Source organism: Somniosus microcephalus, chromosome 13, assembly GCF_052327205.1.
Source record: "Somniosus microcephalus isolate GS21.2 chromosome 13, FLI_Smic_1.0, whole genome shotgun sequence".
In the NCBI taxonomy this organism is placed as follows: domain Eukaryota; kingdom Metazoa; phylum Chordata; class Chondrichthyes; order Squaliformes; family Somniosidae; genus Somniosus; species Somniosus microcephalus.
In genome coordinates, this window is record NC_140999.1 from 173,702,456 (window position 1) to 173,720,631 (window position 18,176).

The 18,176-nt window shown below is 47.7% G+C and overlaps 1 protein-coding gene across 1 annotated transcript in view; it reads right to left on the reverse strand.

Annotated features, from left to right (window-relative positions):
- Positions 1-18,176, reverse strand: part of slco4a1 (solute carrier organic anion transporter family, member 4A1) — a 214,447-nt gene that overhangs the window by 11,503 nt on the left and 184,768 nt on the right. The window contains exons 6-7 of the mRNA XM_086005608.1: positions 14,724-14,835; positions 4,575-4,729 (exon numbers count right to left, since the gene is read on the reverse strand). Of these exons, the coding sequence (XP_085861734.1) occupies positions 4,575-4,729; positions 14,724-14,835 (267 nt within the window). The remainder of the gene's footprint in view (positions 1-4,574; positions 4,730-14,723; positions 14,836-18,176) is intronic.

An 18,176-nucleotide genomic window follows, 5' to 3' on the forward strand; every position in this document is an offset into this window, starting at 1 on the left:
TCTTAGTCAAACAGTACCAAGCACATGATAATGAAGGAGCTAAATTACTCACGAGTATGGAATTAGACTTCACTCTTTGAATTAAGTTCCAGCCCATAAATTATGGATATTAATTTAAGTTGAGGTTTCACTTTCAAACCTATGCCATCTTTAATGGTACAAACTGGTGTTGGATTTGTCAGGAGAACTCAGTTAAATCAGACTGAATTGATCTGGTTCTCAGGCCGAGCCCAAGGTGAGCCCAAGCAAATTTTAAAGCCCTGAGCTGCAAAATGGGCATGTGACATCCATTTCCAAATCTCGAATCTACAACCTTTCCAAACTAATCTTACCGCCCCCATCCACCACAACAATCTTCACTGCCACACAGGGAGCAACTGAGGGAACATAGAGTAAAAAAAATAATAATTTGGTATTTCTTCAGCTGGGCCCTGCAACATAGCCAAGGTAGTTTGGGAGAAAAATGCATGTCAACTATGGGAGAGCAGGAAAGGCTCACAACTCAATTGCTGGATCATGAAACTATTCTTGGTATAAAATGGGCCAACATCAGAGATTTAGATTTATTTATTAGACTTAGGCCTAGAAATTCGGTGGCGCCGCGTTTGGGGCGCCAAGCTCGCCTGGGCGCCGGAATTTGCGCTCCGGCCAGAGCCGCTTGCGCCCTCCCGATATTCAGTTGGAGCGCCCCAAGAGGGACTCGGGGCGCTGCTCGAGGCTCCCCGCGTCCCGCTTGGGGCGCTCAAACTGAATATCGCCGCGCTACGTGCCACAGCGCCACATGCTGTGGCACGGCGCGCTGCTGTACTGCAGGCCTTCCTCCCCTTCTTAAGGGGGAGGGGCCTGCACCAGCGCGATCACCGATCGCGAGTGCCAGCAAAAGAGCCCGACACCGAGGAGAAGTGCCGGTCTTTTGGGACACAGCCGGCACTGCCCGGGGGGTGGATCAGGAGGCCGGGGAGGGCGGCGCGAGGAGGTGCTGGCAGGCGGCCACCGGAAAAAATGGCCGCCCCGCACCTCCACCTTAATTTGCGCCACTACCGCCACAGGTAGGCCCTGTGAACCGGTCGCGATTTGCGACCGGCGTTACAGAGGCGGGCGCAACCAAATATCGCGATTGGGGCAGTAGCGGGGCGCTGCGCACACCAATGACGTCATCGGCGGCAGCGCAGCGCTACAAGCTAACGCCGCCATTAGCGCCCCGCTAAATATCGCGGGAGGCGTGGCCAGTGGCGCTAAAGCCACTGAGTGCCCTCTTTGGGTGCTAACTGGTGGCGCAGCCCACTGAATTTCTAGGCCTTAATGTCCAAACACCATCAATCAAGGCACTGCACAGGACTGATAAAGAAGTCTACCATGTTTCATTTTCTTTTCAATTACAAAAAGTGTGTTAAGTTATTTTACATCGTACAATGCAATTGATTGCTATTAAAATATAATCCAGTGTATTACAAACCATCTTTGACTGCAAAACAAAAATCACTCATGCACACAATGACACTTTTGAGGAATCTAATTTGGGCAATATAAAAACCAAATCACAATGGCAACATGTCTTGTCTGGGCAGTAATGGAGCAGTTTTGGGGATCAGTTACTGCGATTTGGAAATGGCTTGGTTTATTAAAATTCTACATTTGAAGTCTGCTCTTAAGTCTTTGTTCTCACATGTTTTGCTGCAATACAAGTTTGAAATTTTTTGTTTCATTGTATTCCTCAACAATTTGTGCTAATGACACCAAATAAAATGGAGGACAAATGTCAAAACTATAACACTGCAGATTGCATAATGCAGAGAAATTGTATCAGAACCTCCTGTACAATATACAGCAACTGCAGTGGAGGAAAGTAGAATAAAGTGAATTTAAACCTCAGTGGGTATTGCTGGTTGGTGGCCAAAATGTCAAATTCTAAGCAACCTATCTGGTTCAGAAGAGGCAAGAGGAAAAAAAACATACCTGGATATGTGCACACCACACAGTGACAGACCTGGGACCAAACAAAATGAAATCCCACGCCAACTAAACCCATCAACTTGTATAATACCATGGCTTGATAGAAGGTAGTGCATAAATAAAAAAATGACAGAGGTAAGCAACTCTCATGGGATAGGAGGAGATTGAAGAAGCCATACACCAAAGTGCATCTCCAGAATCAGAGGCAAACTCATCAGGAAAGAAAAAGATGGAATAACAACAGAAAATGCTGGAAATACTCAGCAGGCCAGGCAGCATCCGTGGAGAGAGAAACAGAGTTAACGTTTCAGGTCTGGGACCAGTTTGGTATAAAAGTTCTAACTGGGATAGACCAAGGTCAGATCTGGCAACCCAAAAATGGGCATCAATGAGGCACCACAATCTGCATCATGGTTCAACTCATCTCACTCCTCGATCATCACCATGTCAGATTAACCCTGGTTCAATAGGGAGTGTAGGAGGGCGTGTCAAAGAGCAGCACCATTCATACATTAGAATGATGAGGTACCATCCTAGTGAAGTTACAACACAGGGCTACCTGCATGCTAAATACCATAAGCAGCAGACTATAGAGCTATGCAGTTCCACAATGAATGGATCAGGGCAAAGCTCTGTAGCCCCATCACATCTACTCGAGAATGATGGTGGACAGCTAAGCAACTAATAGGAGGCTCCATGAACATCCCTATCCTCAACTATGGTGGAGTCCAGCATCCGAGTGCAAAAGATAAAACTGAAGTGTTTGCAAACATCTTCAGTTAAAATTGCCGTGGACAATCCTATTTGCCTCCTCTAGAGGTCTCCACCATCATAGATGCAAGTGTCCAGCCAATTTGGTTCACTCCATGTGACATTAAGAAGTGACTGAGTGTATTAGGTATAGCAGAAAATAGGCCCTGACAAAATCCCAGCTTTGTGCTGAAGACCTGTACACTAGAGTTAACCGCTCCCTTAGTCAAGCTATGAAACTGGCATTTACCAGACAATGCGGAAGATTGCCCAGACAAAACCTATTACACAAAAAACAGGATAAATCTAACCCAGCCAATACCACCCTATCAGCATCCTCCCAATAATCAGCTCACAGATACTCAATTTGGGTTCTGCCAGAATCACTTGGCACTAGACCTCATTACAGTTGTGATTCAGACATGAACGCCAATATATGAATGCCAGAGGAGAGGCAACAGGTGTTACCCTCTATATCAAGACAGGATTTAATAGAATATGGCTCCAAGGAACCCTAGCAAAACTAAGATTAATCTTGGTCAAATGGAGGTGGTTGTGGTTGTCGGAGGCCAATCACTGCAGCCACAGGACATTGCTGCAGGAGCTCATCAGGCAAGCATTTTCAGCCAAATTATCTTCAGCTGCATCTTCATCAATGATCTTCCCTCCATAATAAGGTCAGGAGCTGTTTGCTGACATTGTTCACCTCCATTCACAATAACAGATAACGAAACAGCCTGTACCAGACTACAGTAAGATCTGAGTAACAGCCAGGCTTGGGCTGGTGAGTGACAGGTTATATTCATGCCACACAAGCGTAGGGTAAAGACCATACCAACTAATAGAAAGCCCAGCATCTGTTCTTGACCTACAATGCCACCACCATCACCAAGATCCCTCCATGGACCAGAAGCTTAACTGGACCAGCCATAACAACACTGTTGCTACAAGAGAAGGCAGGGGTTGGGTATCCTATGACAAGTGGCTCACCTCCTGACCCCTCAATGTCTCATCACAATCTACAAAGGTTAAATCAGGAGTGTGATGGAATATTTACAACTTGCTTGGATGGGTGCAGCTGTAACACTCAAGAAGCGCAATGACATCCAGGACAAAGCAGCTCATTTAATAGGCACCCCTGCCACTGGACTCGATATCCACCCCTCCGTCACCAGCACACTGTGGCTGCAGCATGTATGATCTACTGAATGCACTTAGCAACTCACTAATGTTACTTCTACAGCACCTCCCCACCCTGTGACCTCCATCACCAAAGCAGACAAGAGTAGTAATATCATAGGAACGCCATCACCTCCAAATTCCCATTCAAGTCACACACCTTCCGGATTGGGACATATACAGCCATTCCTTCATCGTTACTGGGTTAATATCCTGGAATTCCCTATTCGACAACATTGTGGGAGTGCCATCACCACAAGGGCTACAGTAGTTTAAGGAGAAGGTCCACCATCACCTTCAAAAGACTCTAAATGCAGACTTGCTAGTGTCACCCAGAACTTTAAAAAAAAAGCATAACCTAAAGTGAATCGCTACTGACTATTAAATAGTGCATAATATCTTCATACACACCAACAATGGAGCACACTAAAATCCAGCATTTAAAAAATATATGTTTTGGATGGCAGCAGGAGTATACCTCACCATCATTTTCACTTGACGGTTATGAAGTGGCTCAAATCCCAACCAATCTACACCTAGAAACCATTTAGCAATTTGCATAGGCTTGTGCAGTGCAGCATTTGCCTAGGAAATAAAACGTGAATATTCTTTTCCTGCGCTGGGCTCCATTAATAAAGCTGAAGCAAAAGAAGACCCAAGTATCAATAAGGATCATGTCATTTCATTCTTACCAAATAGGGTTGCAGCTTGTGAGGCACTCAGACTAAACTGGGATTCAAGGAACTTGGGTCCAAATGTAGACATGCCAGCTATCAGAGTAGCTTCAGTTGCTCCTGACAGACAGAGAAAGATGAACGTTGGATTTCTCAGCAATAGCAGTGCTGACCTGTGGACAAAATAAAACTTGGTCAAAGATACGGGTTTTAAGGTATGTAAGTAGGATGAAAATCAAATTCTCTCATGAATTCTTTCTTTCTCATTCTTTCTCTTTCCGTACAATAAAAAAGGAAAGCAAAAGAAATGGGAAGCTATTAAAAATAAAGATTTAATATATAATTTTTATTAATGCAGCATTAAAGTCAAAATAACTGAAGATCTATCCTTGGCCCCCTGCTATTTCTCATCTACATGCTGCCCCTCGGCAGCGACATTCGTCAGGTTCCACATGTTTGACAACACCAAGCTCCACTTCACCACCACCTCTCTCGACCCCTCCACTGCCTCTTATGTTGGCTGACATCCATAGAAATATAGGTACAGGACTAGGCCATTCAGCCCTTTGAGCAATTTCCAGCTTTCAAAAAGATTATGGCTGATTTGTACCTCAACTCCATCTACCCGCCTTTTCTCCATATCCCTCTATGCCCTTAACAAAAAATCTATCAATCTTCAGTCTTGAAAGTTACAATTGACCCAGCCTTTTGGGGGAGTGAGTTCCAGATTTTGACTACCCTTTGTGAGAAAAAGTGCTTCCTGATGTCTCTCCTAAATGGTCTAGCTCTAATGTTAAGATTATGCCCTCTTGTTCTGGATTCTCCCACCAGAGGAAATAGTTTCTCGATATCTGCCCTATCAAATCGTATTATTTAAAATACCTCAGTAAGATCACTCATCAACCCTCTAAACTCAAGGGAATACAAGCCAAGTTTATGCAACATGTCCTGATAATTTAACACTTCAAGCCCTAGTATCATTCTGGTGATTCCGCACTGCACCATGCTTCCGTTACCTCCAGACTCGACTATTCAAATTCTCTCATGGCTGACCCCACCCTCTATAAGCTTGAGCTGATCTAAAACACTGCTGCCTGTATCCTAACCCGCACCAAGTCCCACTCACCCATCACCCTGTGATTGCTGCCCTATATTGGCTCCGGATCCACCAACGCCTCGATTTTCAAATTTGCATCCTCGTGTTCAAATACCCCAATGGACTCACCCCTCCCTATCTCTGTAATTTCCTCTAGCCCTGCAACCCTCTGTGCTCCTCCAACTCTGGCCTCTTGAGCATACCTCACTTCCTTTGCCCTGCCACTGGCGGCCGTAGCCTTCAGCTTCCTAGACCCTAAGCTTTAGAATTCCCTCCCTAAACCTCTCTGCCTCTCTCCTCCTTTAAGACCCTCCTTAAAATCTACCTCTTTGACCAAGCTTTTAGTCACCCACTCCAATATCTCCTTCTTTGGCTCGGTATCAATTGTTGTCTGATTACGTTCCTGTGAACCGTCTTGGGGTGGTTCTCTACGTTAAAGATGCTATATAAATGCAAATTATTGTTGCTGTAAATCCTTAATTCCGAGAATACTGGCATTTTTCCTACTTTCACAGATTGACATTTAATTCCAGCCGTTGGCAAATAAAATCTGGTTGCTTAAACATTGAAATTAAATTTCAGAGATACATTTAGAGTAACACACACATATGTTTGCTTTTGCCTCAAGTTATTATGTGTGTTGTTTTTGAAATCTGGCTGAAATATTGTCAAGTGTAACCGCTAGCGGTGTGCTGGAGTGCCATACTGGCGCCCAAATATTACTTCATCTTCCTATGCCGTAGGCAAATGAAGTTTTAAGAAACACTGTGAATTATGGAAGAAGTTTATTGAAGATATACTACAGTATCCAAAGAGTAACTGATATCAAATTGCAATTGCTCAAAATCACACAATAAACTGCATTTAGAAAGATATGCATGATATAGCAGTGCATGGATTGACTGGTTTGTGTTGCATTAACTAACTAAAAGCAAATTTGGATCCTGGGGGGTTAAAAGGAGGGTGCTAATTGCACGGAGTTAAATTGGGTGCGCATGGGATACGCATGGGTTGTTACTGCCATCAGAATTGGTGGACTAGTGAAACTCCTATACTGTTCATGTTAAGTCAGATAAGCGGTTTTGTAATGTCAAGTCACGAATCCCAACAGCAATGGCTTCCGTACCTCAATAGGGTCACTTTGTCCTGGCTCAATAGGCTCTTTCCCTTCTCATCCCTTCTCATCCCTTGCTCAAAATGATCTCTATCTATCTTTCCATTCTCCCTCCTTCATATAGGGTCTCTTTCAGTCTTTCTTCTCCACCCCAAATAGTGTCTATCTCTGCCCATTCCTCCACAACTGGATCCCTAATAGGCTTTTCTTTTCCTTTCTCCAGCATGTCTGTCTTGTTCTCTCCCTTTCTTCTAGCCCCATTTCTCCAGGCTTTCATGCCGCTGAAATGAAAGTTCGTTCATTCATCAGAGAACTCCTGTGTACACTTAGCCATCACCATTTGTGAAGAAAGGTAGCATTCCTTTGTGCACATGCTGCAGCCCTATTTATGCAGTCTTCTGCATCAGAGTCAGACTCCTGCAGATGTACATTTTGTTTGCTTACTTCAGGCAGATACATCAGACTTCCAAATATAGGGAACCAGCCAGCTAGGTGGTGGTGTGTTTTTGGAGCGGGGGTGGAGGCGGAAGTGGAGTCAAAGGCCCCACAGGATGAATCATTCTAATGCTTGTGAGGTGTTAGAAGGTAGGGAGTTAGCATTGGAATGCAATTTATAATTGTGGTGCAGTGTGCCATTTTTAAACTTAATAGTTGAATTTTTAATGCATTGATTAGATTATGAATTTTAATTTTAGGGTTATGTAGTGGGTGTGGAACTATCTATGCCATGGAACATTTTCTTGTAGAGCGAGACTGGTTCAGTCAGATTGACCATGACACCGCAAAAATATTTCTGAAATCTGACAGGTCCCTGGTTATGTGGTTCTGAGATCTAACTGGTTCTTTATTCTGTGATTCCAAACATCTTTCCTACCCTGCAATTCCAGATTGCCATTAACCAGCATCCCAGGAGCATTTCACTTCATTCTTAAATTGTGATGCTGCACTATAGAATCACAGTAAATGTTTTGTAGCTCCACCAAACAGCCCAGTGCGTAAAGATACTGTCTAATGGAACACTCAACCATACTGACCAGAAGGTCCTAGTCTGCAGTCAGCACAATGGGGGTGTGTGGTAAACCACTGTTATACCTGTCTGTATGTGTATGTGTATTCCACTAGGTACAGGTCTGGACATGCCTCGGCTGACTCCTCCCACTATTCCAGGTATATAAGTGACTACCTCCCAGTCCCTTAGTATTCTGGACGGGTCGACCACTCGAGACTAGACCTTCATTCTTTAGTTAATAAAAGCCTGGTTGTTACTCGCTTAACCTCAGTCTTTTGAGTAATTGATGGCGCATCAATTTTATTAACTAAATTTTTTATAATGGAGAAGATCCTCACACCAGCATGCCTGGACCTGGACAGTCGGGAAGCGGACGCTTCCACCAAGTTTGCTCACTGGCTCATGTGCTTCGAGGCATTCCTGACTGCCTCCACTGCGGTCGTAACGGATGCGAACAAACTGTCTGTCCTGATCTCCAAGGTGAACCACCGAGTGTACTCAGTCATCCGGGACGCGACCTCGTACACAGCCGCCCTCCAGCTCCTCAAGACCCAGTACACGCGCCCTGTGAACGAAGTTTACGCCAGGCACCTCCTGGGGAGTCGCAAGCAACAACCTGGGGAATCGACTGAGGAATACCTCCAAGCACTGTCCGTGCTTGGCTGGGCCTGTGGGTGTAAGGCGGTAACGCCCACTAAGTACACGGAGGAACTGATCCGGGATGCCTTCGTAGCGGGCCACAGGTCCAACTACACCCGACAGCGACTGCTGGAGCAGAGTGACCTCACCCTCGACAAAGCCTCCAAAATCGCACTAACGCTGGACGCAGCCTACCGGGGCATGGATGCCTACTCCTCTGCACCGTGGACGCCGCGGGGAACGACAACCTGGGACACGGTAGGACAGCCCCATAGCACCGTGCCACCCCAGCCACAGCCCAACAACGGCCCAACCACCGCAGCAGTGTCCCAAAGCCAGACAGCAGTATCCCAAGGCCAGAAATGCTACTTCTGTGGCCAGGCCAAACACCCCAGAGGGCGCTGCCCGGCGAAGAATGCGACCTGCTCGGGCTGCGGGAAAAAGGGACACTACGCTAGCGTCTGCAAGGCCAAAGCCACCCCGAACGCCAGCAGCGCCGCGTGTGGGCCGTGCGAGCCGCCATCTTGGGCCCCCAACAGCGCCGTGTGTGGGCCGTGCGGGCCGCCATCTTGGGCCTCCCCAGCCATGTGCGAACCACCGCAGCAGCAGCCATCTTGGACGACTCCAGCCACATGGGAATCATGGACGCCGCCATCTTGGACACCAGCCGGGACGCAGCAGGCCGCCAACCCCCCCCCCATCTGATACCCGCAGCGACACACCGACCCCTACGCTGGCCTCAGTTACGCTGGACCAAACGAGACCGCACGTTAAGGTAAACGGCCATGCAATAAACTGCCTTTTTGACTCCGGGAGCACAGAGAGCTTCATCCACCCCGACACGGTGCGGCGTTGCTCTCTCCCAGTCCTGCCTGCGCACCAGCGGATTTCTATGGCTGCCGAGTCCCAGTCAGCGGACATTGGCGGCTACTGCGTGGTGACACTAGTAGTAGACGGGACTGTGTTCAATAATTTTAAACTCCTGGTCCTGCCCCAACTTTGCGCTGCCGTTCTACTGGGGTTGGATTTCCAGTGCCACCTCAAAAGCGTTACGATGGCGTACGGTGGCCCCCTCCCCCCACTCACAGTCCGCAGCCAGCAGCCTCCAAATTGCCCGCCGCGCACCAGATGCAACCTCTCCACACTCAGAGTCCCACCCCCCCCACTGTTTGCTAACCTCACCCCCGACTGTAAGCCCATCGCCACAAAGAGCAGGCGATACAGTGCCGGGGACAGGGTTTTCATCAAAACCGAAGTGGAGCGGCTCCTGAAGGAGGGGATTATTGAGGGCAGCTCCAGCCCCTGGCGAGCCCAGGTTGTGGTCGTTAAGACCGGCGAGAAACGACGCCTGGTCATCGACTACAGCCAAACAATAAACCGCTACACCCTGCTGGACGCCTACCCACTCCCCCGCATAGCTGACATGGTCAACCAGATCGCGCAGTACTGCGTCTTTTCGACCATTGACCTGAAATCAGCATACCACCAGCTCCCCATCCGCCCCGAAGACCGCCAGTATACTGCTTTTGAGGCAAATGGCCGCCTCTATCACTTCCTTAGGGTTCCCTTTGGTGTTACCAACGGGGTCTCCATCTTCCAAAGGGAGATGGACCGGATGGTCGATCAAAACGCGCTGCAGGCCACTTTCCCTTACCTAGACAATGTGACCATCTGCGGCCATGACTTGCAGGACCATGACGCAAACCTCGAGAAATTCCTCCGCACCGCCCAACTCCTGAACCTGACATATAACAAGGAGAAGTGCATATTCCGCACAGACCGCCTCGCCATCCTTGGCTGTGTTGTGGAACACGGGGTCATCGGTCCCGACCCGGACCGGATGCGTCCCCTTATGGAACTCCCACTGCCCCACTGCCTAAAAGCTCTGAAGAGGTGCCTAGGGTTTTTTTCCTACTACGCCCAGTGGGTCCCCTACTATGCAGACAAAGCCCGTCCGCTGATCAAATCCACCTCTTTTCCCCTGATGGCAGAGGCCCGCTCGGCCTTCCACCGTATCAAGGAGGACATTGCCAAAGCCACCATGCACGCAGTGGACGAATCCATCCCCTTCCAGGTGGAAAGCGATGCGTCCGACTTCGCTCTGGCCGCCACCCTTAATCAGGCGGGGAGACCTGTGGCATTCTTCTCACGAACCCTCCAGGGCCCGGAGACCAGACACTCCGCGGTCGAGAAGGAGGCCCAGGCTATTGTGGAGGCTGTGCGTCATTGGAGGCACCACCTGGCCAGAAAACGATTTACCCTGCTCACTGACCAGCGTTCAGTTGCTTTTATGTTCAACAACAAGCAGAGGGGCAAAATCAAAAATGACAAGATCTTGAGGTGGAGAATCGAACTTTCCACCTACAATTACGAGATCTTGTACCGGCCTGGGAAGCTCAATGAACCCCCAGATGCCCTATCGCGTGGCACCTGCACCAGCGCGCAGATCGATAGGCTGAGGGCCCTCCACAATGACCTCTGCCACCCGGGGGTCACCAGGTTCTTCCACTTCATCAAGGCCCGCAACCTGCCTTACTCCATTGAGGAGGTCAGGACCATGACCAAGAACTGCCAAGTCTGCGCCGAGTGCAAACCGCACTTTTATAGACCAGACAGAGCCCACCTGATAAAAGCCACTCGCCCTTTCGAACGCCTGAGCGTCGATTTTAAAGGGCCTCTCCCCTCCTCCGACCGCAATGTGTACTTCCTCAACATCATTGACGAGTACTCCCGTTTGCTATCCCCTGCCCGGACATGACCAGTGCCACGGTCATTAATGTCTGAACAGCCTCTTCACCCTGTTCGGTTTCCCCAGCTATATCCATAGCGACCGGGGCTCATCGTTTATGAGCGACGAACTCCGCCAGTACCTGCTCGCTAGGGGTATAGCCACAAGCAGGACCACCAGTTACAACCCCCGGGGGAACGGACAGGTGGAAAGAGAGAATGCAACAGTTTGGAAGGCCGCCCTACTAGCCTTAAAGTCTAGGGGCCTTCTGACCTCCCGCTGGCAGGAGGTGCTCCCCGATGCGTTCACTCGATTCGGTCACTGCTCTGCACTGCCACCAATGCCACCCCTCACGAGAAAATGTTTGTTTTCCCAAGGAAGTCCACATCGGGGACAGCGTTACCGCCATGGCTGACGTCCCCAGGGTGCCATTCATTTCAACATCTCTGCACTTAGGAAGGGAGGAGAGGAGAGGAAAGAAAAAAAATTAGAGCGGAGGTGGGGCGGGGGGGAGGCGCGTGGGATACAAGGTCCATTTTAATTCTGAGGCATGTTTGGGGCAGGAGGGGTGGAGGATGGCAGGGAAACCCTTGTGGGAGCTCAAAGTGAAGCCCAGGCCATTTTAACTGCTGGGACACATTTAATAATCTTTAATAACCTTCAATAGGGTACGCTCTATAAACAGTAGGCTCATGACAAAGGTTAGGTAGGGTGTGTGGAGTCGGAGGGAAAATAACTGGATGGATACCAAATTGGCTAAAAAATAGAAAGCAGAGAATAGGGGTAAAGGGGTAGTTATTCAGATTGGAGGAAGGTAGAAAGCAATGTTTCAGAAGAATCAGTGCTGGGACTACTGTTATTCATAATTTACATTAATGATTTGGGCTTAGGAACAATAACTCATTATTAAAATTTGCAGATGATACCAAACTGGGGGGTATAACGAACATGGAGGAAGAATGCAACATAATACAAGACAAGACTCTAAGGATAAAAGGTAAGCCATTTAGGACAGAGATGAGGAGGAATTTCTTCACCCAGAGAGTGGTGAACCTGTGGAATTCTCTACCACAGAAGGCAGTTGAGGCCAATTCATTAAATATATTCAAGAAGGAGTTGGATATATTCCTTAAGACTAAAGGGATCAAGGGATATGGAGAGAAGGTAGGAACAGGGTACTGAATTTGGATGATCAGCCATGATCTCATTGAATGGCGGAGCAGGCTCGAGAGGCCGAATGGCCTACTCCTGCTCCTATCTTCTATATTTCTATGTAAAACGACATTCGAAAACCTGCAGAATGGGTAGTTAAATAGCAAATGAACTTTAACATGGATAAATGTGAGGTGATGCACTTTGGTAGGAAAAATAGTAACATCACCTACACCATAGAAAATAATATACTGAATGGGGTAGAAGAACAAAAGGATCTTGGGATAAAGGTGAACAAATCATTAAAAGCAGCATCGCAGATCAGCAAAGCAATTAAAAATGCAAACAAAGCACTGGGATTTATTTCTAAGGGTACAAAATTCAAAAGTAGTGAAGTTATGTTAAACTTGTATAGGACCCTGGTCAGGCCACACTAGAGTACTGTGCACAGTTCTGGTCTCCATACTATAAATAGGACATGGAAGCACTGAAGAAAGTGCAAAAAAGATTTACAAGAATTATACCAGAACTGAGAGATTGCAGCTATTGGGAAAGATTGAACAGATTGGGGCTTAGAGGAGACCTGATAGAGGTCTTTAAAATTATGAATGGGTTGGACAGGGTAGCTGGTGAGGAAATGTTTCCACTTGTGGGAGAATCCAAAACTACAGGCCATAAATACAAGATAGTTAGTAATAAATCCAATAGGGAAATAAGGAGGAATTTGTTCAATCAGAGTGGTTAGAATGTGGAACTCACTCCCACAGGAAGTAGTTGAAGCAAATAGCTTAGATGCTTCCAAAAGAACACTAGATGAGTACATCAGAGAAAAAGGAATAGAAAATTATGTTGAAAGGCTGAGATGAGGTAGATAGAATGGGAGGAGAACTGTGTAGTATAAACACTGCACTGACTAGTTGGGCCAAATGGCCTGTTTCTGTGCTGCATATTCTATGCAAAATATTCCAGCACTATCTTCCACCTGAAAGCAGCGTGAGTGACATCAGGGCTGGAGAACTGGAGCCCAAGGACACTGGGGACGCAAGGGGATGGTCCCTGCGTGGAGTTAGTGCTGGGTAGGGGCATTGGTGAGGAGATCACAGCACTGGGAGTGGGAAACAAGGCTAGGGCTGGGGAGGCCAGTGACTCCTTGTGGTGCCAGGAGAGCAGTCCTGCTCCTCCTGGCCCACAAGGATTGCACTTAAATGCTAAAAAAAAATTCAAGTTACCTTGGCCTCTTCTGCCCACTCTGCAGACTCCCACCATGGTCAAGCTATTGGGTTTGTCCCCATGCGGGTCTCTTGAACCCCCCCCCCCCCCCCCCCGAGTAGAAATTATATTGTGATGCCAAATAAGTCATCAGACCACAACTTTTCCATGTAAAGTAGGCCCCCGCCTGCCCCGGATGGGCTGGCCACCCTTGCCTGCTTTGAGGTACATTACAATGGCGGGAGGCAATGCGGTGTGACCTCCCGCAATCTTATCCACTACCCCATCTGTAGCATTCCCGCCAAGTGGGAGGGTTAAAATCGACCTCACAAAATTTGATGGAAAATAACCAGAATTAAAAATTGCCATGGTTCTTGCTTCTGATCATTGTCCAGTTACCCGTGCTGGAAAGTGCATGTGTGTGGGCTTCAGATGAGAAGATGATTAGTCTCAAATGTGATACTCCCCAAAGTTGAATAGCCTGCCAGCACACACTGTCTAGACTCACATGAAGAATGGGGTACCAGAAGGCATCTGGGGGTAATAATCCTGGCTAATTGATGGAGAATTATGGACTGGCTGTGTGTAATTTCATGACATGCGCCACTAGTGGCACCAGAACTGCAAAAGTGGAATATTAACCCTCGCCCCACCCCAACCGTGCCCATGGAACTGTACCTAGGAAATGTGGCCTCAGCACTTTCCGCGGGGTAAGGGAGAAAATTAGGGGGGGGGGGGGGAAACTTTACAAGGAAAAATGTAGATCCTCATCATGGGTCTTTTACAGGGCTTAAGTTGAAATTTGTACAAGAGTAATGGTGACAACTCAGTTAGTTTAAGTACCTATACAATAGCAAAATACTGCGGATGCTGGAAATCTGAAATAACAACAGAAAATGCTGGAAATACTCAGCAGGCCAGGCAGCATCCGCGGAGCGAGAAACAGAGTTAACGTTTCCGGTCTGGGACCCTTCATCAGAACTGGAAAAAGCTGGAGACAGGGTGGGGGGGGGAGGTTTAAGTACCTGTTTTGTCTAGTGACTGCTGATGATTGCCACTTATATATTGGCCTAAACACACAGGAATCTCTTGGTGAGGGATTTAGAATTTGTCAAGTTAGCAGGATCTTTGCAAAAAGGATATTACAGATGTTTTATAAACAAGGATTATTGCAGCTTACAGATACAATTAAACAATGATCATTCTGCCTTGCACATTACCTCGGCAAGTCCTTTAAAGTCTTCCCAAAATCTGGCTCCTGCGCCGTCTGGTGGCTTCCATCCTTCAGCTGATGAGCTTCAGAGACTCTCATTGCCATATAGTGTTGTGACCCTAATTTACAGAAAAGTTGTTTAGCTGTGACCTTATCAAGACAATATACAACTACTTATCAGACACAGATTCTACATTTTATAGACAATTATCAGGATTACACACACATATATACATACACCTTTTATTTAAAGAATATATTAGTTGTTACTTTGCAACTACTTTGTTATAAATATGTTTATTACTATAGAACACTGATGATTAGGGATGAACAAAAACATGTTACATAGAATCTACAGCACAGACATAGGCCTGTTATTTTGTAAAAACCCTTTTCTTCCATGGTTTCCATAACTTGTATTTTGTTGGGGTGAGTTGCTTTTGTTCATGTGACGACCATTTGTGATGAAGGCTAATAGTTATGTTACAGCACAGGAGCACAGGCAATAGTTATCTATCAGAAATAGAATTTACCAGGAAAAATAGTCTTTGCACTCCGAAACAAGAAAATATGACGTATACGGTTATGAGCTCGAGCCCCACTCCACAGTGTGCTGGCAAACGGAGATGAGTGGATACTTCCAGGGGGCTGCTTGCAGCCGATGGGAACAGAGTGGCTTCCCTCCATAGTAACCCTAGTGATGAGACCAGGGGGAAAAATTTGGTCGCGCTACTTTTAGCGCCCCGAAAAAGTTAGCACCCCCAAGCCGTAAATTGAGTCATGAGGCGGGGCGCTACTGGAAGCGCTCCCCCCTCCTTCCTGGGGCGCTACCATTCAATATCACGGCGCTACGTGCAGCAGCGCCACACGCGTCAACACGTCGCGCCGCGGTATTACAGGCCTCCCTCCCCTGATTAAAGGGGAGGGGCCTAGCACAGCGCGCACAGGGGCCCTGCTGGACTACCGGGGAGCGGGGTACCGGGAAAACAAGAGGAGTGCTGGGCTGACCGATTGTGGCCAGCACCCTGCATGAAGAAGCGGGAGTGGGCAGGTGCTGGCAGGCGGCCCAAAAATAAAGGCCACCCAGCACCTGCCCTTTAATTAGCACCGCCCCGACCCTGTCGGACATAGCGTTCAACGGTAGGTCAGGGGGCGTGACCGAAGTCATCGCCGAAGGCGCAGCGCCACACTACCAGCTACCGCCGCCACTAACCTCCTGTTGAATTTTGCAGGAGGCGTTAGTGGCGCTGTGCCCGGGCGCTAGTTGCTTTGCGCTAACGAGAGGCACAAAGCAACCCAATTTTTCCCCCCAGAGCTTTGTCTTCTGAATACTGGGTTCACATCCAGCAGGTGGCAGTGGAGTGGAGTGGCGTCAGATCCACATAAAAAGGGCTTTGTTACAAAAAAATCCTGGGCACAATCTGCTGGATGTAAAGCAGTGGAAGAAATGGGTTGTCTCATGTGCTACTAGACACAGTAGAAAAGAGAAAGAGCGAGAGAGAGGAGAAGAATGAAGTCTTAAAGCAGAATATCACAGCTCGAGTAGTTCATTAACATCAGCAGAAGCAAAGCGATATAATTGCTACCCTAAATTCACTTCCGGCAGTTTGTTCCGGCAGTTTGTTCTGTATTCTAAATATTTTATCTTCCTAATGGTTATGGCTGTTGTTTGTTACTAAAGAGCAGAGTAAAGTGCCTTGATATTGGAATTGGGTGCATTCACATGACACAGATTTAGCACTGGAACAAAACTACTCCGCACCACTGCTAAATTCAGTAGGGGAAAAATTGGGTTGCTTCGCAACTCCCGTTAGTGCCCTAAGAGGGCGCCAACGGGGTGCAAAGCAAATAGCGCCCGGGCGCGGCGCCACCGACACCTCCCGCGAAATTCAGTGGGAGGTTAGCGGCGGCGCTAACCGTTTGCGATCTTCAGGAGCGCCCCCCGACTTACCACCAGACGCCATTTCCGATGGGGTCAGGGAGGCCTACCTGCGGCCGGGGCGACGCTATTTAAAGGCGAGGTGCGGGCGGCCATTTTTGTTGCCGGTTGCCTGCCAGCACCTGCCTCCGCTCACGTTCCCGGCCTCTTTACCCGCCCCCCCGTGGAGTGCTGGCTGCGCTCCATGAGCCCAGCACTTCTCTTGAGTGCCAGGCTCTTTTGCCAGCACTCACGATACCCGGGGGCCCAGCTGGGCCCCGGGTCACGCTGTTCAAGGCCCCGCCCCTTTAAAAAGGGGAGGAAGGCCTGCAATACCGTGCGGCATGGCACGATGTGCCGCAGCGATATTCCTTTGCAGCGCCCCGCTACCCTCTTGGGGCGCTACCACTCAATTTCGGGCGCGGGGGCGCTAAAAGTAGCGCCCCGGCGAAGTTAGCCGCTACTCAATTTTTAGTCAGTGTAAATTGGGTGCCAGGGCCCAAACTGACTCCAAAAGAAGCAAAATGAGGCTTCCTTCTCTAGGGAGTCTCACTAAGCTACATTCCAGTGACAGGTCTGTCCTTAATGCTGGATACAGGCTACACATACCCAGTAACTGCAGTGTCAGAGTGCAGAACAGTTTGGATTCAGAGTGGGAATGCATCCTCTCAAGGAACATGGCAACAAAAGACTTCTACAATGAATTTTTTTACTTGGGTACATACAGCCAGTATATTGCATGGTCTGCAATGCTAGTCAAGGATTGACAGTTGGCAGCAGCTTTATAGAGTGGGTTGGCAATCAGCAAATGCTGACAGCTTGATGAAAACTGAGGAGATAGCAAAGTGTAATCCTGAAACTAACTGATAAAGGAAACTTTAAAGAAAGCTTGCAGTCAGCAATCATTTTCGGACTTATGGTTGTTCTATATCCTTTGCTTCACTAAATTGTCAGCCTGCCTCGAGATAACTACAAGTAAAAAAACTGATCCTCTAGATTATAGTTCAATTTGGATAAAGTAGAAAGCATGGTTTAAGCAAAACATAAATCAAGAGTTTCAGTCAGTATAGAAATAGTAACTAACATTTTATAACTGGAGCGAAGCACATTTACTTCTCCTTATGGAGAATGGTACAAAAGAATTTACTATACATGGGCGAAGAAGGTGGCAAAGTAACAATAGATATGGTGCTTCAACCTACTGCGCCAAGGAGTGGTGATGGATTCATACCCAAAGTTACTGACATGGTGCGTCCCTGATCTCAAATATTACAGGAAGCAATAGCCAAGTGCTCTCAATACAGTGAGACAAGTGAAACCAGCTGTATTATTGTCACCCGCTCCTGGGAACCTTTGAGCAGGTGAATCAAGAGTAGCCGAGGGCAGAGACCGAGGCGCAGGCTTCCTGCTCAATTATAGAGTGGCACTTAGTAAAAGGAGATCTGAACAATTAGAGCTGAGGAAATAACTTAAAAATGGAGTCGAGGAGGAGAGAGGGAAAAATCCCATCATAAATGGCTTGGAATCGATTTTCGGTGTTAG